Raw genomic sequence first — 22,630 nt, 5'->3', positions numbered from 1 at the left:
CGACGTCGGGATCGTTGTAAACTACCATCAAACTTTTCAGCCTTCTGGGTAGCAGTTCAGCTTCTGCAGAAACCCTTAATTTTCAGTTTTGTTCAGCATATATATGTTTCTACATCTGCTGTAGCCTGTGAAAAATGAACGCCCACATGTGTGGACTACGCTTGCCCACTATCAACACAAAACGGTGCACTTGGCAGCTATTTCCGCACATTGTTTCCCTAGTTAAAGGGACAGACAACCGATTTTTGTGGACTGCATGTCGTCTAGCTTATATGAAAGTCACCCTTTTATATACCGGGGTAACCGCAAGAAAATTTTAAATAAGCAGGCAGAAATAATTTTAATTTTGCACAAAAATTTCTCAAGTCTGAAAGCTGGTGACAAGTAGTGTCTTAACGTGACACAATGTTGTGCCCATGCAACTTCGCTGATTTCAACGCATGATTCAGAAACAGTATGAACGAATAGGAAAGGCTGCACATTATTGTTATTTTAACCAGGGGCAAGTTTTCAAGTACCTCCTTTTACCTCGCGTGCAGTTAAAAGTGCGTTTCCGCACGGCTCACTGTGATGGTTGCCAGCGTTTCTTTAGGCGGGACACGTATGGCTGGTAAATCTGAAAATTCCATTTGAAACGTCCTACGGTGCTATCAGCAAAACCTTTTCGGGGTAAGGTGTTTTAAGTGATGCCCTTTCGTTTGGGATAAAGAAAACTTATTCGACAAAAATCGGCTGTCTGTCCCTTCAAGCAGGGGCATAAGCAAGGAGCCCACAGTCGCAAAGAAGCAAATAAAGCTGACAATAGTGAGAAAATATTTGCACATCTTCCTCATCACCTCAGAAGGAAAAGTGCATAACAGAAGCAGTCAAGCGTCTTTGTCTGAAAGTACCCACCGCGGTGGCTCAGTGGCTAAGGCGTCGCGGGTTCGATTCCCGGCTGCGGCGGCCGCTTTTCTGATGGAGGCGAAAAGCAAAAACGCCCGTGTGTACGAAATTTTGGCGCACGTTTAAGATCCCCAGGTGGTCAAAATTAATCCGGAGCCCTCCACTACAGCGCGCCTCATTGCATGCGTTGCACTGGCCCGTTAAACCCTACAATCAATCAATCAATCAATCAATCAGTCAGTCAGTCAGTCTTTGAAAGTGCGTTTTTGTCTTGCCCTTGCCTAAGCTAAGCTGAGCTTTGTACCAAAATTTGTGTTTTTTTGAGGCTGATATAAGGAAGCTCAAATTTTGGAACCAAGTTTATGAGCTTAGCTTAGGCAAGAGCAAGACAAAAACACAAATACTTTCAGACAAAGACACTTAACTGCTGCTGTTGTGCGCTTTTCCTTTCTTACACATTTTTTTCAGAATTAGAAATGTATTGCACACCTGATTCAGCTCATTGTTAATGTGCAATTTCTGAAGAAAAAAGGCAAGTAAAAGAAAAAGTAACATTTGCCTTGCAAGACTTCACACAAGAAACCCGACCACTTAAAATACTGAACAACCTCATAAGCCTAACAGCGAAGAAAACAACAGCGTTCTCATTCTTTTGTTGTTTGCACTATAAAAATCAGGAATTAGAAGCAGCTTTCTAAGATGTTATCTTACGCATTCTGCTGATTTTACAGTGCACAGAATCCAGCCTATAAAGAACACAGTTGCAAATGGAATCTGGAAGTACACTGATCAGGCTGAACATCACAGTTATGTAAACGGCAGAAGGCTACTTGGCAAAATTAAGCTTTTCTTCCAGACAGTTTTTGTAAAAGCATTGGCTCATCGAACAATAGCCCTTCACCAATTCCAAACCAAGGTGGAAACAAGACAGAGAGAAAAGAAACAAGCTCGAGAACAAACGAGAGTAGCAAAGGACGCAGAGCACACTTCCTATGCAACCAGTGTTCGCAGGCGTTCTCCTGACAGTGAAATGTGACGCACACACAGAGGCAGACGCAGGACGAGGCAAGAACGCAGCGTTTCTCAGCAGGAAAAGTGAGGCCGGCTGGGGTGGAGGAGGGCACCGGCACGGGGAACACACCAGCTCGGGGCACAACCGTGAGCGAGAACTGGGCAGCAGGTGCGGCGGGAAGTGCACGATTCCACAAGCTAACAGTGGACCCAAATCTGGCTATACGCCGAGTCTCCACAATGGGGGCTGTTATGCTGAAGCTGCAGACTAATGCGGCATGGTGCTCCGGGTGAGCAGGTGCCTGCAGGGCCTCATGGTGCGAAATTAATTATGCTACAGCCTCAAGTACCGCTTTGCTGAAGAGATACTGTACAGCCCTATTAAGAGCTTACTAACAGGGCCCCAGAAATGCAGAAAGCTACAACTGTTCTGTCTGGGCAAAATCAAATAACCTTCATCAGAAATTCAGTCCCTTCACCCATTCCCCTGTATGCCACTGGGTACGCAGCACTTTCAGTAAAGCCTGGCGGAAGTTATTAAGGCAAGCCAATGGAATTGATGTTTGACCTTACAATCATTGGCAAAGATTTTGCCTCTCCAGCACCTTTGAGGAAGCATAACGGCTGCTACAAAATTTATCCTGCAACATACATGACCGAGTAGATAGAACAATGATGCCACGTAGCACAGCTGACAGAAAAAGTACCGTATTTGCACAAATATAACGCGAATTTTTCTCCAGCTATTCGTGCTTCCAAAACGCCCCTAGTGTTCTATTTCTGCTCGAATATAGTGCAAGCTTTTTTTTCTCGCCTTCCCTTCCTCAAATACCTTCATCCCTGGCATACACCTCGTACTATCATACCTGGAACATGAGCCGCAAACCCTCTGCTCTGCCCTTGGATTTTTGTTGCCGGGTGTCAACTTCGGCGCCGGCTTCTCCCGGGAACGCCATTGGCTACATTGGTAGTGATAACATGACCAGGCAGTCTGGTCCGGAGACGAGAGCTAAAGCGCACGCAGCGCAGCGTTGACTCCTCATTGTGCATTGTTTTGTTTGTATTTGCTTCTGCCTTCCGAGTCTCTGCAGTGAACGAGCGAAATCAGTACACCACCGCATTTAACAAATGGATGATCCTGCTGTCCCAAGAGCAGGGAAATTCAAGTGCGGCACGGCACCTCGGACTAAGCGAGGCAAGCATTCGAGGTGGGAGGAAGTGTCGTGATCACACCTTTCAAGCCGCACCGACTCATAAGGCGTTCCGTAAACCCACGAATGGCCGCTACCGTAAACTCTACAATGACCTGGCACAATTCATCCGCGAATGTCGCGGCCAGTTTTTGCCTGTAAACGCCGAGATTGTGCAACTCAAAACGAGAGAGCTTGCACGCGAGGCCGGTGGGCCTCATGACAGCTTCGCATTACTTTGCGTTGTAATCATAAGGTATATATATTTTTTTCATTTTCGGAAGAGCCAAAAGTGCCCCCCTCACGTTATATTCGAGGTCGCGTTATTTACGTGCAAATACGGTAAGACATGAATGACACAGATTGAAAAAGTACACCCGTTACATTACGTAGTAGAAGGAAATGACCGATATGTTCACCAGTGCAGGTGCTACCCGCTTGGACACGGGCTTTATGTGTTCAGCTGGTAAACTTATCAACAGTGCCCCAGTGGTCACAGGAGCACAACACTGCTTCCACAGGCAGAGAAGCAACTGGGAAAGCGACTGCACCGTGCAAGGGTTGCGAGCGGTGCAAAAAGCATGTCAACCCTTTCCTAAGGGACATGCCCAGGGAAGGCAAAAGAATGGGGGGTGTGCAAACCAACGCTTCTCGCACCAAAGCAACGTGTGCGGTTAACCCCAGTAACGCATGCACCACTCGCTCGCGCAAGAGCAACAAGATGAAAGATGCATTTAGAGCAGGACATACCCCATTTCTCGAGAGATTTCCACTTGGCTTCCTGGTTCCTGGCACAGAGTAGTTCACCAGCACTGACTGTGCGCGGATGCCATGCCGTGGCCCATTCCCAGCGCCGCAACAATGTTCTCCCACAATTTGAGCTGACGTCTGGCATGGGGAATTGCGTTGCCACTAGAGAAGCAGCTGCCCTCCCTGCCTCAAGGCTGCACAGAGACTTATGCCCGGCACTAGGAGAGCACGGGGCTTACGCCCTGCAATGTTTGACCGGCAGTTACGATGCACAGCAACTAGCTTTACTTTGCAATCACATGTCTGAGCCGGCGGGCGGTGGTCCTCGAGGGCCAAATTCAGCGTCAGTGAGCGTTCGGTTCTCGAATCGAACTGCTGGTCCCTTACACTGCCTCTGTGCCAACAGAAAGCCTGGTGAATTTTGCACACCCCCATTCTTTGCCCGCCAAGAAGCAAGAGTCAAGCGACAGGAGCATGCTGCACAAAACTGTGCAGTGAAATTCGACTCGTGTGCAGCTGAGTGATGCATTTCGATTCGTGAATCGAACAGTACTCGTTATGCAAGCACATGCTTTGATGTAAGTGAATGATTTCAGTTTCAGAAGTTTTCCAGATGGGTTACGGAGCAATCATACGTATCCTCATGCACAGTCCACATGGCAGAGAGCCAGGAGAACAGGCTGCATACAAACTATCATGCTCGCAGATGTAGAACAAACAAATCTGAACACATGTGCATGCAATGAGGCCCTCCAAATGAACACCACTTGGATGCACTAGGAATACCAAGAGGTTGGCAAATACACAGTCGCAACAGGATGAATAAACAAAACGTCCCAGTGTCTGGTTGATGGGCCACTGTGATGCTGAGGAGGCAGTGGAAGTTTCGTCACTCACAAGACCCTTTATTTCTGCTTAGGAATTGTGCTTTCATCCGGCATAACACTAACAAACTATTGTTCGGTAAGAAAGAGAAGCAGTCAGCGTTTGCAAAATGGGGCTGCCAGTTCTGACTACATGCAAATGGCATACCTAATTTGCACAGTCAACAAGGCCGGGTCACAAGGTTGCCTTTACACATTAGCACTCACCAATGTGCACTACTAATTACATAAATACCACTGTGAATGAGGGCTGCACTTCAGGACAGCAGTACCACAACACACAAACGATACTAGCAATGAGCAAACGTTAATAATTAAGGCAACATTATCAATGCACTTCTGCTCCGCTCACTTAACAAATTAAAGAGTGGCTATCGGACATTATAAACAAATTTGGTATGGTCTAGCAAGGCAGTGTTCGATTGCAGGCTTGATACACATCATGGCCACTTGCCAATGCCACACAACTGCTAACAATCAACTTGCTGCATCATTACACTAACTAGCTATTCACTAAGAAGCCTTCCACTTTCATAATGCCCTCAGGTTGAACATATGGAACTGACTGATTTTTAAGTTGCATGCCCCCCCCCCCACCTCTCAAGTCTCAGCTTCATGTTCTTGCACAAGCTTATAAAACCAGATGTCCTGTCTAGCTTGTCTGCCTTCCTTTTCTTTGTCACTAGCATTTAACTCAGCCCTCTTGAGCCTGCTTCTGTTTCCACACACTCTAGTGCTTTACGGCTCACAAGATCAAAAGTAGCTAGCACTTTGCACCCACTTCTCTTAGCCATCAGGTTCAGTTTGCTGCTTAACCTTCCCATTGGGCTCAAAAACCTTATTCCCCAGGACCATGGTATGAACTAGTTTCTGAATACTGTAGTCTGTTAGGAACAATTATTTGCAGTTTGAAAATTACATAAAATTTACTCTAGCACTGTTTCTGATTGAAATGCCTGCGCAGAAAGATTGCTTCTCTGCTTGATTTCTTTTGCAAAGACTTTACCTGAAAGCTTGTTCGCAGTAAATGCAAGCCAGCATTTGTTATTACCCCATAAAGCAACCTGCATGACTAGTAGTAGTAGTACTTTCTTAATAATCTGAAGGTTAATTTGACATAACAGATAAGGTTGAATGACTAGTTCATTCTTTTTTCTGGTGCAACACGAACAGGTCTGAACAGGAATGGCACTGAAGTTTTCTTAGCTAGGATAGCTGTCTATTTCAGGTACAAAGCCTCAACTTTGCCTTACAAACATGTTGGACTGGTAGCCAGCCAAAAGCAGACACATGTTGTAAGGTAATTTGTTCCCGTATTGCACTTTAAATCTGAAACAATGCTTTGATATTACAAATCGTGGAGCAACAAACAAACATTCTTATGCATTTACACTCGCTTCATAGCCTAACACAAACACAAAGAAGTAAAAAGAGATGAAGTGACAACATCCACAATCATTCAAAAATATAAACAGTCGTTTCCATAAAGTGAAAGCATTCGGCCATACATCAATCTTTTCACTATATCTATGCATGACTGACATTAACCGTGCCATCTTACGTACTGTTTCCAAGGCTGCGTAAGGCAATATCACAGAATTTTATTGAAAGCACAGCAACCAAAAATGTCACATCTCTAACGTTAGGACTAGCTGTTATAAATATTCTTTACTGCAAATCAGCACATTTTGCAGTCATTAACAAGTCTCAACAACTCCACCCTGTGAGCTATGGCAGACAAGGACACGGTTGCTGAGAAGGACAATGACGTCCTTAAGGACATTGACACACACTGCCTGCTTTTCAACTAATGCAAAATGTGCCGATAAGTAACTTTTTACTGCAGTGATAAACTGCACGTGTTTATGACACTACAATTTAATGATAAGCGAGGAAAAGAAATCTGGGAGTAGTGTCACGATGGCATTCTGTAGTTCCTATCCACTGGCAACTGACTGGCTATCTGTAACAATTGACAGAGCGACCAAGAAAGGAACATTTTTTTGTCTGTGCAAAATTACCAAAACACTACACCTTGTGGGCCAAGAATTATCATGGCAACATCTTGGTAGACTCAAAAATTAGAGTACAGCTGTATAAAGACATCTGAGCACTGTGCCCAAGAATGATAAGCTTATGTTTGCCCAGTGCGGCCATTGTACTCTGCGGTATAAGGAGTAATTGCACTTGCCACTGAGGCCACCCCATAAATAGCTCAATATTTGGCGCAGCCTCCCTCCAAACCCTTTCACACTCACAAACAACCAAACAGATGACATGTTCACTAGCTATCAAAAACAGGAGATCTGAAATGAAAGCATGAACCAAAATAAGTGGTGTTCTTCAAACAAAACTTGGGATAGTTGACAACAAGATGTTGACAAAAACACTTTGATGCTGAGGTGTAACGAAAAAAAAATGTGTTAAAAAGAACACAAATGAACAAGGGAATGATATTGGGAAAAAAGATGACCCTCAGAATGGTGCCTGTGCTACGAGTGGTAATCCCTGCAGACAAAATTAAGCCAAATTTGTAGCTGTGCACTACAAATACTCGAAGCCCCTGTAAATGAAACCAGTTGTTAAAAAATGTAAGAAAATAAAAGCTTCCCGCAATAACTTGGTCCCTCAAGAAGAGTGCGATATGCAAGCTGTACCGACAGCTATTTTCATGACTGCTGGCAAACCGTAAAGCAGAGAGCAGATTCAGCAAGTACCAAAATGTACATAAAAACAAAGCACTGAGTGAAGTCAAACATTTGCCCGCGAAGTAACACATTTTAAAACTGGAATATCCTCCCAACAAAGTCAACACATACTGCAACACTGAACGCTCCAGATCTCCCTCCTTCAAGGCTCCTCTCCACAGCCTCAAAGTGAAAGAAACAGCAAACAATGCCATCAATTGAGAGAGACGTGAGCGTCAGCACTAGTATGGATTTTAAGCTGAACTATGAGAGAATGCATGGCAGCAAGGACGGCAGCTAAAGAATCAGAACCCCACACAAGCACCATTCTGAAGCCAGCCCTTTCCCCCAAATGTGTTGTGCCTCGGAAGTGGCAATGGCAAAAAACGACGCGAGACCGAAGGCCGTGAGGAGGAGAATAGCTGCTGCCCCTCTTCTAGCTGGTGAAGGAGACGTTGAGTGGTGGTGCGGGCTGCGGCTTGCCTGCCGTGAAGGCGAAGAGGCCCGCAAAGGCCTCCTCGTGCCAGTTCCAGCCATACAGCTGCTCCTGCCAGCTGCGTGGCGTGGAGGGGGAGGGGGAGTCACTTGCCTTGTCCTCCTCGCTGTCGCCGTCCTCCTCATTGTCGCGCGTGCAGTGCTTGCAGCGGGGTCCGTCCCGCTTGGGGTCGTAGCCGAGGCCGCACCGCTGGCAGCTCAGCAGGGGTTTGCCGCCCCCAGCGCCCAGCCTGCTCTGCAGCCGGCCCTTCATCTGGGCCCCCAGGCCGTCCGACGCGGAGGCCCCCTTTTGGTCCACCCGGGCCGAGCGCCGCTTGGGGCCCGCCGGAGCCACCGCCGCTCTGCCCAGGGGCCCCACGTCGGAGTCCGAGTCGGAAGACGACTCCAGGGCATCCATCGGGAGGCCGGCCTTCTGGGACAACACACGGGAACAGCCTTCAGCAACCGCAGCTTTTCCACTCGCCACACTTACAGGGGGTCGACTGCACAAATTCCCGGGAATTCGCCGAAAGTCTTTTCTGATTGGCTTTCTTCAATTTTGGTCACGTGCTTCCGGTTGACAGAGCTGTCGTCATTTTGACATTTCATGACGTTTACTGTCAACAGTTCTACAGTTTGCCTTATTTCTCCCTACGTGAAGAGCACAATTGTTGGCCTGCAATGAAAAACTAGACTAACTACACTGGACATGACAACGCAAGTCTACCTTTGCTATTCAACAACAATATTGCTTGTAATACACGTTCTCTCTGTGATTGGCTGAGAAGGTGTGACGTAATTTAAACAGTTGGCAGGACTGACATGTCACACCTGCGTAAAAGTGACGTAATGTTACGTAACAGCTTGAAAATGGCAGCTGCCTTTGCCGAAAAATAGGGCAAAAAATTTCCCAGACCTTCGGCCCCGCAAAATGTCCGCGAATTTGCAGCATGCGCAGTTTCGCATGCACGCGGTTTAAAGGATGTTTTCTACCGAAACAAATTATAGTTTAAACTGTTTCCAAGTCAGCGATCATGGACCATACAAATAATGTGCAGTATTTTGCTTTTATGTCTGCCAATAAAATAAAAATTGTTTAGCATAACTGCAACATAAGAGGGCAGTACAAGCCTCTCCATGACAAAGAGAACCCAATGCATGGCATTTGTCCACACTCGTCCTAGTAAGCTGCTGGGTCACATGATCGAACTCAAGAAAAAAATAGGTAACAAAGAAAAGTGACTCTTTTGTTCATTACAGCACTGATTGAAGTCGAGCTTGACGAATGAGTGAATCGGTGACATCAGTACGCTCCGCGGTTATCAGGTGTAGCGCTTCGCTGCTCTTATGTGTCATACAAGCAATGGTCGCGGCCGTCTTTTTCTGTGATCACGCCATAAACTTGTAACAGCAGCAGACGATGGCATGGCAGCGGTGGCGGCCGGGAAGGTGATAATGCAACAAAGCTTGCATTGAAGCAGAGAGCACAGCTATGTTACTAAAAGCGATTGAAAGAAATAAATAGATACGGTAAAAACATTGTGTGGTGTTCTTTAGCTCGACATCTGCCTTTCGCTCGCTTTTGGATCAACGTTACTCGATCGCCTTGTGGTGTTGATGCCAATTTTGACCTGCAGCAATGTGTTTCTCTTTCCAGCCTCAGCTTCCGTCTTAATTTTTATAGTACATGTCAAGTGTTTTTATATCATTTATGCACAATATTTGATACCTTGGGTGTGATCTTTATGAGTGAAGTGTCAAATTACACTGCGTGTTGTCAGAGCTATACATGCATCACGTCACTGATTGCTTACGTCGTGCTTACGCAAAAAACATGGCGAATTTCCCAGGAATTTGTGCAGTCGAGAATAGGGGCCAGGCTCCCAAATACTGTGCAAAGCATTTTCAAAGTTCTTACTCAGGGCGAGAGCTTGCTTTGTGTGCAGTATCACACCGACATGCCCACTGTACTGTAGAGTTAAGGCAGGCATCGGGGGAAACGTGGCGGATGAGTTACACACACACACAAAAAATTCTCAGGTATTTTTACAATGCCCGTATTCAAGGCAAAGCTTTACTGAATAAGAATTTCATTTCTTACATGGTTTTACATGGATTCCTCAACAGAGTTCCCCTAGAGTAAAATTGCTAGAGTTGATAAGGAGACTAATCCCCTCCATGCCAGGTTTTCCAGGTTTCAATCATCCCAGGCACAGTATTTTCCCCTTCAGTTGAACATTCCTTTTTAAAATCAAAAGACAATGCTCGAGCATGTCAGTGACATGGCTGGATGAAAACTTGAAGGTTTCAAAACTCCTTCCAAGATTTCAAAGGTGCTAAAATCGACACCAGCAACTTGGTCCTCTATAGCTGTAGCAGTTGTCTTTTTCTTGACCTTTATGCATAGCAGTAAAGGCCTTTTGCCGGCACTCGGTCTGCAGTCAACAATTGCGACACCTATCATGCGTACGACCTTGTTGTCTTCAACCCTTTCAGACGCCGCTCGCTAGTTCACGCTACAAAATTTTTGTTGTTGTTTCTATGCTGTGTATTTGACCAAATAAGATGAATCGGCAGGTTACTGACGCCAGCACAACCTTAGTGTTTTTTTTTTTTTTACAGTCATGTACAGAATTGTGTACATAGCGTCACAGAGGTCCGGAGCATCAAGTAGCGCCAAATATTTCCACATATGCATATATTTGTGTGATCTGCATTGTTTCTATATTTTTTAGGGCCGCAAGTCTTTTGAGAAAACGGGGAGAAAGTTGAAAAAGCTCAGCCACTGAAGCCGTCGCGGGCATCGCCATTTTGTTTGTTTACGGTCATGGTAATCTTACTAGACAGCAGATGGCCCTAAAATCTTCATTGTTAGACGAAAGATACAAAATTATGCTAAACTAGCAAAAACTTTCAGTTTTCGTATTTCTTTTTGTAAAAAAACGCAGGACTGAAATGTACGCAGTTGTGTACATAACGCCTGAAAGGGGTTACGCCTGCGCTATAGGAAATCTCGCGCACTGTTGTTATTTGGTGGTCCTGTGTAATAATTCAAAGAATGTTTTTGATTATGTCCACAGTGGTGACCCCAATCGGGCATCCAGCCCATGCTTCCCCTGGAACTGATGCTCGGCCACCACTTAATCCATTCATCCAAAAATAAAAGCCTTCAGCATGGCCTCTTGAACTTCATCTAACTTGCCTTTCATCTGCACAGTTCGTCCACTGCACCAAAAAGAAATGCTGTACCTTTGCCTGAAACTTGCCTCTCTCCACCTTTGTGACAAGGGCTGAGATTCTTGCTCAAACATATGCCAGGTGAAATCAACGCCCTGCTTGTCAACAATGTCTCACCTGGGTTAGACTGACTGGTTGATTACGAGGTTTAACACGCCGACGCTACACAGGCGATAAGGCGCGCCGTAGTGGAGGGCTCCAGATTAATTTTAGCCACCTGGGGATCTTTAATGTGCGCCGAAATCTACCCGGGATATTTGGCATCCATGGCATCACCGTGAAGACTGCAGCCTCATCTTATTAAAATATAGTAAACTTATCTAATGACCCTTGTGTAGTAATAGGCATGGGTCTGGGAAAATGGTTTCTCGAGATGACCTAAATAACTTTACTACACATTTCAGTTGCATGAGAGCAGCCAATGTTCATTCTCCTCTAAGACTGAACTCCTGCTTTCAGGGCTTGTAGCCTAAAAAATAGTGCCTACTCCTCAGCTTTTCTTAAGACTGGCTGGCCCAGAGATAACATTTTAAGTGCAGAGCACTTCAGGCGCTCCTCTTGTCGTTGTAGCTCACTCGCTGGACCCAAGCAGAGCAACAGGGTATTCGGTTGCAGCGCTGTCGCTGCAGCGTACCCCGGAGGCTTCAAAAGCCAAGTGGTTTATGTAGTCATAAGCGTCCGAAACTCGTGAACCGCTGGCGCTTGTCATGCATCTCCCCATTGTATAGCGCAAAGAAAACTGCAGGTACATTTCAGGCAAAATCTGTGTATATAGGTAACCGGCAGCCCCCGCGTTCATTTAGTTAGGAACGCTCGTTGGGTTGGTTTTTACTACAGTATGCGCAAAAAGCGGCCGCGCGAAGAAGAAATGGCACGTTCGAAATGGCGCAGAAAGGCTCCAGCCGCGCAAGGAAAAAATAACGCATTCAAAATGACACAAAACAGCTCTAGCATACGAAATTAAAGCAAGCACAAAAAGAATAGAACTCCCGCTGGCGCAGTTTCAGGCAGGGGGTGCGGGATCACTGCGAAGGCGGGAAATTCGAATTGCATGGGATGGTTGCATTGAGCGGATAATGGCAGTACAGCCCATTATGGCGAATCACTGCTCTGCACTTCCGACAGCTTTCACATTGGTTTGGACGGCTTTAATTTTTTTAAGATACCTAACGAAGGCACGCCACACAATATCTCTTGGCAACATAAGCTTAACAGTAGCAGCAAAATTTTAAGAACATTCTCCAGGAATATGAAAGATAAAATTACCAAGCATGCACTGTTGATGGTTTCAGAAGCAGCTTACATGGTTCAATTTACTCCCCATACGTTTACCCCTGAACTGTTGTTGATGTTTTTACTGAATAGCCCAAAGGGGAATTAATAATTTATTCCTGTAGCACACAGAATAGTGACCTGTGAGAGAGTGAGCGATAACTTCAATAATACAAAAAAGGTGGTCCAGCATGGAGCTTGGCTTGCCACTTCAAAACCTTGCCCCGACATTTTGCACGACGATAAAGATGAATGTATTCAAGTTCGCGCAGTTGCCATCCTACTGTAGGATCATTTACATAATACAAAAAATTTGCGGTCAATCATTCAGACTCAAAAATAGGCTGGTAATGGTCGCCATGAATGCCCTTTAAGTTCATCTCCTAGACTTATGCTTTCAATTACGCTCTGTAGCCCTGAAATAGGAGCGGGGAGTTTTTGCGCCCACTGAGGCCTACCACGAGAAACCTTAAATAGCAGCACGAAGAATGCTAGCTTAGACTGTGAAGAGGGGGCAGTTAGCGGCTGCTATGCCGTTGCGTTCCCACTCACGCTGTTCTCCTCCGCCCTGCAGGACCGGCGCTGATGCAGCTTGAGGCCTCGGTCTGTGGCAAACGTGCGGGCACACCGGTCGCACTCCGGGCCACTGGTGCCATTCTTCTGCGGAGTCTCGTCCACCTTGGGAGCCGGTGACGAAGCCTTGACGCCATCTTCGGCCACCACCTTCTTCTTGCCCGATCCCGGCGGCCTTCCCCGGCCACGTTTGACGGCGGGGGAAGCTGTCTTGCTGGGGGTGCTGCTGGCGGCCCGGCCCTTCACAGGGGTGGCCTTCCCGGGGGCGCTCTTGGGCTGTCGGCTCCTCCGCTGGACACCGAGGTTTCACTAATGCATTGCATGCTTCCAGCACAAATGATACAGCAATGCAGCTTCTCGGCACTTTTAATGTGCTCCAACCATAGGTGACCCAATATTTGCCCACCATCGCAAGTTTATGCCGTGTACACACCGTGGCCTTACATTCTAATGCTAAGGAAGCACACTGCTCCTGGAAGCACCCGCGAAAGCCTGTGTCAATTGATTAAACAAAACCACCGCTAGCTAATACTGGTAACCAGTGCACTTTAACTGCCCACACTTTTGCTCCGACAACACTGTTTAAATCCCTGCCATTGAAACAGCACAACAAAGCTCTCCTCTGTGGTGCTAAAAGTAGCCATTGCAATGACCCTCGACATTCAGACCAGCCGTACTGCAATGCAAATTATTGTGAAATTTCAGCTTCCATCAAGAGCATGAGCACAGAAGCCTGGCATCAAGGCAGAAACGTTCTGCCCTGCCCAGCCATAAATTTTTGCCACGGGCCCACGTATTAATGCTGAAATTCAAAATGGAATGTCTGCGCCAGTGTAACCTGTTCCAAACCTTGGCGAACATTTTAAGAACACCAATATCCTACAGTTGCTTGGCCGTGATTCATGGAAGCACCCGCCAGCACGCAAAATTGGCATTATGAGACTATGACACGCTAGTGCCAGTAACATAAAAGGAAGAAGACACAGCATGTTCGTGCAAAACCAAAACAGCTAACGCATATCTGAAACAAGGTGTCAATTTATCATGGTCACGTTTTGTCGACTTATAAATTTGTTTGAACATGGCCGACCTTCTTTTTTGTGCGTGTGTGTGTAACGCAAAATTGAACACAAAGTCTACACAAAAGATATTTACAAAGCTTAAAACAAAAATCACTGCATTACCTTTTTATCCATGGTAAAACAAACTGCCTCGGTTCTACAAAGGAAGCAAAAAGAAAACAAAAAATTACACGATAACTCAAGATTCACAAGAAACAAACCGCAAGACATTACCAAAACAAGAACACGACGGAAATCAAAGAAGCAATACTATGATTAGCAAAGGTACTATGAATGGCACAGTAGCTGCACTACTGAAGTCGCTTCTGCCAAAAGCAAAATAACCACCTTCAGAGGCCAGAACGAAGCATCAATCAAACGTATTCACATGGCAACAATGGCAAAGTGGTTCGGAACGAAAATGAATACGTTCGCGCAAGCTTGTCAATTTCGCGACGGAAGCGCATGCAACTGAACACCGCGCAAAGCATTGGGAATAGGAAAAACGCGTGTACGAAACCGGCTCTTCTAGCGCTAAATGCCATAACTTGCTCCTGAAGTCCGCCAAACTAATGCTGTGTTATGCAAAATAATTTTTTTTCTCGTTTTCGCTAAATTTGATTCGCGCTACAAAGCGAGCAAGTCAACAATCAAATCAAGAAGCAAACCGTGCCCGCCGCCATCATCGATGGTGGGTACAGCAGGGATAGGCATTCCACCATATCACCAAAGCCGTAGGGAGAAGCTGCGATGTTTACTAGTCGGCGTAACGGGGTTCCCCTGACGCCGGGGCGAAGTCCACTACGGTGTTCGCCGACACGACTCAAGAAAGAATAAAGCGTCACGGCGGCAAAGCACGGCTTTCGTCGACACCAGACAGCGCAAAATTAATATATCACCCTCCCGCCCGACTAACCGTGCTTCCTGGGAAGCTTCGAAGACAACGGACAATGCGCCCGGTGACCTGGCCCAGCGCTTACGAACCGGGAAACGTCAAGCCTAACGAAAGCCAGCGGATAGCGGGGTTACAACGGCCACGTCTAACAATCTTTCAAGGAATTGGGTTGAAAATCTGCAACCGCGGAAACATTAACGTCCAAACTTACCCTATATTCGAGTCCTAGCAGAGTAATGACACAACAAATAAAAAAGCAAACAACAAAAGTTAACTTTAGAACGATAGCGCCACTGCACGGCACGTTTTGGCCAAGCCTTGCTGAGAAATCTTACTTCCAATAATTTAAAAATAAGCAATTACTAACATTATTTATGGTAATAATAAGGCATTATTTTAGCTTAACAGTCTTATTTATTTGAGTTTATGTATGGAATTTGTTGGTTGCACAGCGGCCGCACCACGTTTTTTTCGTTTTTTTTTTGTTCTCTGGCTCTTGACAACAATGGCGACCGCTCTGATGACGCGTCGTTGCGTCGTTCGCAAATATGTACGCGAGCTATTCGATTTAATAAATGACAACCTAAAGGGTGCTGCAGTGTGCTTGCTGGTGCCTCGCTGAACGAACTTGCTGTACTTTGAATACGGCGTTTCGGCATGCACAAGTGCCCACAAAAAAGCGGCCACGGCGATCGCGGAAGCTTTCAAGACGACCAAAGCGGAATCAGGAATACAAGTTTTAACTGTTAATAGAAGTTCGTATTTCCTATTAGCAGCTTATTTTAGGGCGAGTCTTACTGGTATGCCGGGTGGAGTACGCATCCGACTTAACTCGGCCTAGAAATTTCTAGTCAAGCTGCACTGGGGTCAACATTGCGGGTTTACGCGGACAAGCGAAGTCATGAATTATTACTAAATAGTGCATGTGCATCACTATTCGGCAACTGCACAGATGAAATAGCGCGATAGAACCGGTATCGCCAAACACTGTTTCCGCCATCATTTCTAACAATTTAATTTGAAGGGCATCTCAAACTGTCTTCGTAAGTGACGATTGATGTTGTTTTCGTATAATGCTGTTTTAAACCAGCTCATCCGAAACCACCTGCAACCGCTATTAATTAAGAAGAATAAAGAAATTACGGCCGATAGCTTTGTGCATCAGGCGGCCGGCACCGTTGGCAGGTGGCAGACAGCGTTCGCCCCCTGCTCGGTGTGTTTTCCTGTAGAAGGGAGCACGCTGCGGGGAAGTGACATTGCGAGGAAGGCTGCGAAGGGACTCGGCACCTGCGCACCCATCAGCCGGTCACGCATCGCCGGCGCGAGCGTGCGAGCAGCGGCCGCGGACCCGAAACGCGCTGTTGGTTGGCCGCCCACAGTTGGAAAACGGGGCTTTCTCATGAGTGCTCCAAGTTTGGCTGCAAGTTTCCGCAAAAAAATGTTCCAGTTGAAAATTGACTGCACCGCGCGGGAGGGGCCTGAATAGAGAAAAATCGTGTAGATATAATTTACGAATAGAATTATAAAAATTCTATAGGTGTGTACATATACTTCCTCGATATTCCCGACCCATTTTACACGCTTCGAAAAAAAGGGATTCACTGTAGCACCCGTTTTTTTCGAAGACAAGACAGAAACGCTTGTCGACGCACGCGAAAAAGGGCGTTTTTCTTGTTCACGTGCTCCGAGAAGCTTTCTCTTTCCCTCTCTCTCTCTCTCTCTCTCTCTCTCTCTCTCTATATATATATATATATATATATATATATATATATATATATATATATATATATATATATATATTTATATATATATATATATATATATATATATATATATATATATATATATATATATATATATATATATATATATATATATATATATATATATATATATATATATATATAACACAGAAATAAGGGTAGCCAAGAAAACCTCGGAAAGCAAAGGGGAGGTTGTGGTAGGTCATTGAAACAGATAAAGAATTGGTAAAGAAACAAAGAAAGCGGAGAAAAATGGTTAGACAATTTTTTACCGTTAGTGACGTTACATTATTATTTTTTATTAATTACGCGAGAAAGAAAGAAAGAAAAACACGTTCCCAGAGTGGGGACCGAACCCACGCCTTTCGATTAGATCTCGAATGCCTTACCAATTCGGCTATCTGGGCGACTGTGTTCTCCTTCACTTTCCGCGTATGTTCTACGTCAGTAAGGCACTTCTTGGTGCTTGTGAGCTCAATGTCAAAAACCGAACTGGAACGCCAGCAAAAGTCTTTCTCGATTTCTGCCTTCCTAATTCTTAATGGGCCCTGAGTTCAGTTGCTAAGTGGTTACCAAGCCTTGTCCTACTGTTCTCGGTGCCTTGCTTAGAACTAACGAGGAAAAAGTTAGTTACAAAATTAGTCACCGTACTACAGGTGGGTTGTTTTCACCTCTCCCCGCCTCGTTGCACCCCAGCATGTCTGGGGTTTTTAGCCCATTTTCTTTTACCTTTTTATCATAAGGCATAAAAAACATTAAGATCAAAATAGTAAACACCAAAAAGAGAGAATTCGTGAAGGTCTACTCAACAGAGCACCGTCACCCGATTACCCGGAAATAAAAAAGTAAAATAGAAAGAAATTCACAACGAGCAAACAAAATCTAATATGGCCCGTGCGATTAGCTGAACGAAGCACACAAAAACCAACAAAATGCCCTGTTTGGTCCGGTATGTTCCTCCAAGGCCACCAAGGAAACATAAGGTTGGTTCGAAGGAGGGACGTAAGAGTGCCGACGCATAAGTAGAAAATTATACTAAACCCTGTATTTTTTTTTCGTTTGAGCATGATCAACAGAGGGTATGACGACCTGTCCTACTTGACGAGTTCGCCTATGACGAGTTGGCAGTGAGGTGTTCACTAGTGACGAGTTCTCTTAGACTCTCACCTCTGTTGGTGCCTCACTTAATTTCACTGTCGGAACCCCCTCTTCTCCCGCTGTTCCATTTCTATAGCAGTAATCTTTCCGAAGTTCTTGGCACGATATTTCTCCAGATACAAACAATGTGACCACATGGGCCGAGTAGGAGTCGTGTGCAAACCACGTGAAAAATTGGGTAAGGACAATACTGGATCACGTAATGATGAACCATGGCGCAGGGCATTTGGCAACACCAACCTAAATACACTGATACTGTACATGTAAGGAATATTGCTCACGGGGTTGCTATAATAGTTACTATTATAGTTGCGAATTCTGTAATATAAACAAGGAGGCATACATGCTTGAGTGCAATCAAGGAAGACAAATTTTTTAAAAGAAAATTCGAATCAAATAAAGGTGACCAAAAACACGGGAAAGACACGTCAACATATATAGGCATGTTTTTGTATGCAATGCACCGCAGAGACAATGTAGAATGAAGCTAACTGCAGGTTAGGTTAACGCGATGGCCAGTTAAACAAAATAAACCCCGAAAATTACAATCAAAGCCCCAAAACCACACTTCGATAAAACGGACGCAGGTGGTTCGATAAAACGGCATTCGATAAAACGGCGTTCAATAAAACGGGCATTTTTTCGATAAAACGGCATTCGATAAAACGGCGTTCGATAAACTGTCTGGGAACCAATTGGAGCGGGTACTTTTGTTTAAGCAGATCGTTTTTCAGTTCCTCACAGTTGGAAAGAAAATCTGTTTCCTTGGAGCATATCCGGCGGAAGCGATGCGCTTGACTATAGGGAATGCCCGTCTTCCAGTGCTTAATGTGACTACTTTGAAAATGCAAATATTGATGGGAGTCTGTCGGTTTTCGGTAAAATTTGCGATTCTGCGAGACAGAAACCGTCACGTCGAGGAATTTGATGCTGGTAGTGGAAAATTGGTGTGAGAAAGAAATGTTAGGGTGGACCGCGTTAAACTCGGCTATAAATCTTAGGAGGCTGGATTCTCCGTGTGGCCAAATCAAAAAGACATCGTCGATGAAGTGCTTGTAAAAAATTGGCTTCAATTCGGCGCTTGCAAGAAACTCCTCCTCGAGAACTGCCGTGAAAATGTTTGCATAATTTGGCCCTATCCTTGTGCCCATGGATGTACCACTGACTTGAACATAGTATTTGCCATTGAACTCGAAATTATTTAGCTCAAGAATTAATCTCAGTAATAAGGCCAATGTGGAATTCTCAACTGGCTTAGGCTCCCGCGATTTACTGTAAGCGTGGATCACCGCTTGTATTCCATCAGAGTGGGGAATATTGGTATAAAGTGACGTGACGTCCATGGTAACAAGCAGACAGCCACTGGGAATCTCAATGTCTAATATTTCAGAGAGGAAGTGGTTGGTATCTCGTATGTATGAAGGAAAGTTAGGGGGAATTTTGTTGATTAAGTTGTCGACATAGAGGGAAATATTTTCGGTAACCGTGCCTATGCCAGATACGATTGAGCGACCAGGGACATGTGCCTTGTGAATTTTGGGCAAAAGGTAGAACCTGCCTGCTATTGGGCTGAGTGGTATTAGAGAACGCACCGTCGTTTTGTCTATTTCTTTGGCTTCCAGTAGTGCTTCGAGGTTTTCCTTGACAATTTGTTTATATTCAAAAGTTGGATCAGATTGAAGAATTTTGTAAAAGGATGTGTCGGATAATTGTCGGTATGCTTCTTTGATGTAATCATCTCGATTCATTATCACTATTGCTCCACCTTTATCAGCGAGCTTGATTACAATTTCGTGGCGACATGCCAACTTATCAAGTGATTATTTGTCTTTAATTGAAAAGTTGGGTCGAAAAGGCGTCTGCTTTTTATAGGCTTCAAGCACGTCATGTTGTACTGCTTTAATATATAGATCTAGACATTTATCGCGTTGAGGCGGTGGCGTTCAGTGCTTCGAGCTGGGTAAAGAGCCGGCATTGTCCGTGTTAGGGCGCCCATGAAAGAATTCGCGCAATCTCATGTTGCGAGCGAAATTATCTAAATCTTAAAGAAGCTGGAATTCGCTGAAACCTCCCGTTGCTGGACAAAAACTTAGGCCTTTGGATAGTGTGCGAACTTCAATCTCTGTCAGCTCAACACTTGACAAGTTCACTAAGTTACTAGTGGGGAAGTCACTCTTCTCGGTCATTTTGGAGGATGACGGCATAGGAGGCGGCAATTCAAATTGCTTCGGAGGAGGGACCATGTCGCGACACATTTTTCTAGACTTCATCGTGGCTGTTGAAGACTTTTTCTTTAGGTCAAAGACTGCTAGGAAATCAGATTTATGTTTGGTGAGAAGAGGCACCAAATTCGATTCTTGCTCATGCGGAGACTTAACTTCCGATTTGTAGTGATCTAAAACAATACTGGTTAATTCTAGGGATGCAGAAGTTAGGACATTTTTCCATCTGGCTTGGTTATGAGGGGACAATTCAGACGTAGCGGGTTCTAATTTTAACATGAGGCCTTTCGGAACAGCAGCTTCATTTAAATAGTGGGTGAGTGAGGTGACGTGCAATTCAAAGCAAATGCGTTTTTCTGCCAATTTTCTAGCATTTTGGAAGTTTCTAGACACGATTAAAGGAGCAGATTTACCAGTGTCTAAGATGGGAAGTCAATTTTGGCGGTTGCTTGTTGTGGGCTCAGCCCCGCTGCTCCGAAGGTTGTAGCGGCGGGGGCTTGGCTGGGGCCTGTGCGGAGCCGATGGCTGGGGTAGAGGGCCCATGGCTGGAGCCGATGGCGTGGGTGTCTCTGTGGAACCGATGGCGTCCCATTTTGTCGGGGGGGAGTCCTGGGTTGTCTGGCTCCGTGGATCAGCTGAAGCGAATATATATATATATATATATATATATATATATATATATATATATATATATATATATATATACACACACACACACACACACACATATATATATATATATATATATATATATATATATATATATATATATATATATATATATATATATATATATATATATATATATATATATATATATATATATATATATATTTATATATATATCAGTGTGTCGAACCAGAACTGTATTTTTTTAGCATGCTGAACCCCAACCGGAACGGAATAGAAAAAAGGAATAGCGGTTACCGATTCACGACGAAACGGTTCGGCCATCCGCTGTTGATGATGCATGGTCAGAGCCATTCGGGGCTTTCCGCTATCGCGCACCACCAAACTCGTCGCTTCTCACGCACCTACAAGGAGGACTGCAGGTCGTTCCCGCCCCTTCCCTTCATGGCTTCCTTGGAAACAAATAAAGTTGTTTCCCTCCCTCTCTCACGCACTTTCCCCTTCAGATAAGTCACAACACTATCAACGCTCTCTTCGTGCACGAGGAAAGGCAGGCGCACCAATGTTGCAAAGGTACGCTAGTGCTGGTAATGCGAGCAAAGTGCGAGGCTGAGCGAGAGGGCAGTCTGCAGGAGATACAAAACATCGACTTTGACCTTCCCTGGATGCGACTGTGTACGGACAGCCGGGCCCCAAGATTACTGCACTGCATCGACACGGAGCACTGAAGGATTGGCACACTCGTAGCCATGTCTGCAATTATCCCTAATGGCTTTAGAGAAACTGGCGGCCGTGGTGACCTCTCCAAAGCAGGTCCTCAGGTCGACAGCTGGACAGCAGTATCTCCCACTGCTCAAGGGAAGGGGCCGGGTTCAGGGGCGGAAGGTCCGAGTGTTTTGTGCAGTCGAATAATATGTGTCAGAGTTCCTGGTTCCTGGCAGAATTTACGCTTATCATAGTACTGCGTAGGAAAGAGTAAAAGCATACGAATGGTGTGGGGGAAAGTACCTCCTTGAATTTGTCCGAGTGTGATTTCTTGGCTTTTGATCAGAGATGTGTGAGGACTGGGGAAGGTCTGTCTCGTGGTTCGGTAGTGTTTGGTGACTTCTTGGTAGACAGGCGGACGCATGCGCACGCATACCGGCACGTTCGTTTTGCGATGCCTCGCGATTTAAAGGTAGAGCACTAGAGAGCTTTTGTTCTGGGGCACGAAAAATACACGAAACTCTAACCACATAGGCTTCGCTTAAAACACGAACCTGCCATTTTTTTGTTTTGTTAAACGGGCTTTTTAAACTTAGCCCACGTGTGTATATTACAGAATTATATGCAACTATACACTGTATTAGCACAAATTTCGCTCCAATTCTCCCGCACTTCGTAAATCAATAGACAAAATACACATTGCAAGCATGTACACCTTGATTACAAGCACCTATTTCTAGGTACGAATCTTGATGAAAAAATGAATAGAGTAGCTGAGTGGCGTTCCTTTTTTGCGTTTGCGTCCAGTGCGCTTTATTGGGCCAATGCTGTTCTTTCATTGGAAATTCACAGAGCGGGATGAGTGGGTGGGTAGAGGTTGAATGCCTCTGGCTCTGGGTCCTTTTCCAGGGAGGCTGCATAAGCTTCCACTACCGGTGGTAGGAACCGGTCTAAATTCGCCAACACGTTCACTTATTTTTATGTGAATGCGTGTTGGTCCGTTTCATTGCGAGCGTTCGCCCGTTCTAGCAAGCAGACTTGAGCTAGAGCAAGCCGGCTAAGAGCTTTACTGCGCCCGAGGTGTCAAAGGATCAGCCGTGGAAGAGTGGAAGTGTGAACCACAGCGCCCATAGCGCAACCATGCGCCGACTTCGCTGAGCGCGCTCCAAGTGGCTTGTCCTTCGTGCAGCAGATGGCGCCGCCACCGTACTGAAAGTAACGGAAAGGCGCAGA

General features: G+C 45.3%; 1 protein-coding gene across 4 annotated transcripts in view; it reads right to left on the bottom strand.

Moving 5' to 3' along the window:
* Nucleotides 1–15,249, bottom strand: part of LOC144178154 (uncharacterized) — a 30,439-nt gene extending 15,190 nt beyond the window's left edge. Inside the window, exons 1-4 of one of the 4 annotated variants that reach the window (XM_077705729.1) lie at nucleotides 15,131–15,249; nucleotides 14,148–14,181; nucleotides 12,943–13,254; nucleotides 7,997–8,314 (exon numbers count right to left, since the gene is read on the bottom strand). In XM_077705729.1, the coding sequence (XP_077561855.1) occupies nucleotides 7,997–8,314; nucleotides 12,943–13,254; nucleotides 14,148–14,159 (642 nt within the window). In that variant the 5' untranslated portion in view covers nucleotides 14,160–14,181; nucleotides 15,131–15,249. The other 3 variants (XM_077705732.1, XM_077705730.1, XM_077705731.1) reach the window with 3 other exon arrangements.
* Nucleotides 15,250–22,630: the final 7,381 nt, after the last annotated feature.

The sequence above is a fragment of the Haemaphysalis longicornis genome, unplaced genomic scaffold (genome assembly GCF_048455015.1).
Source record: "Haemaphysalis longicornis isolate Haplotype H1 unplaced genomic scaffold, Haemaphysalis longicornis Haplotype H1 scaffold_4, whole genome shotgun sequence".
Lineage (NCBI taxonomy): Eukaryota > Metazoa > Arthropoda > Arachnida > Ixodida > Ixodidae > Haemaphysalis > Haemaphysalis longicornis.
Note: the sequence above shows the minus strand (reverse complement) of the source record. Positions and strands in the feature narration are given on the sequence as shown.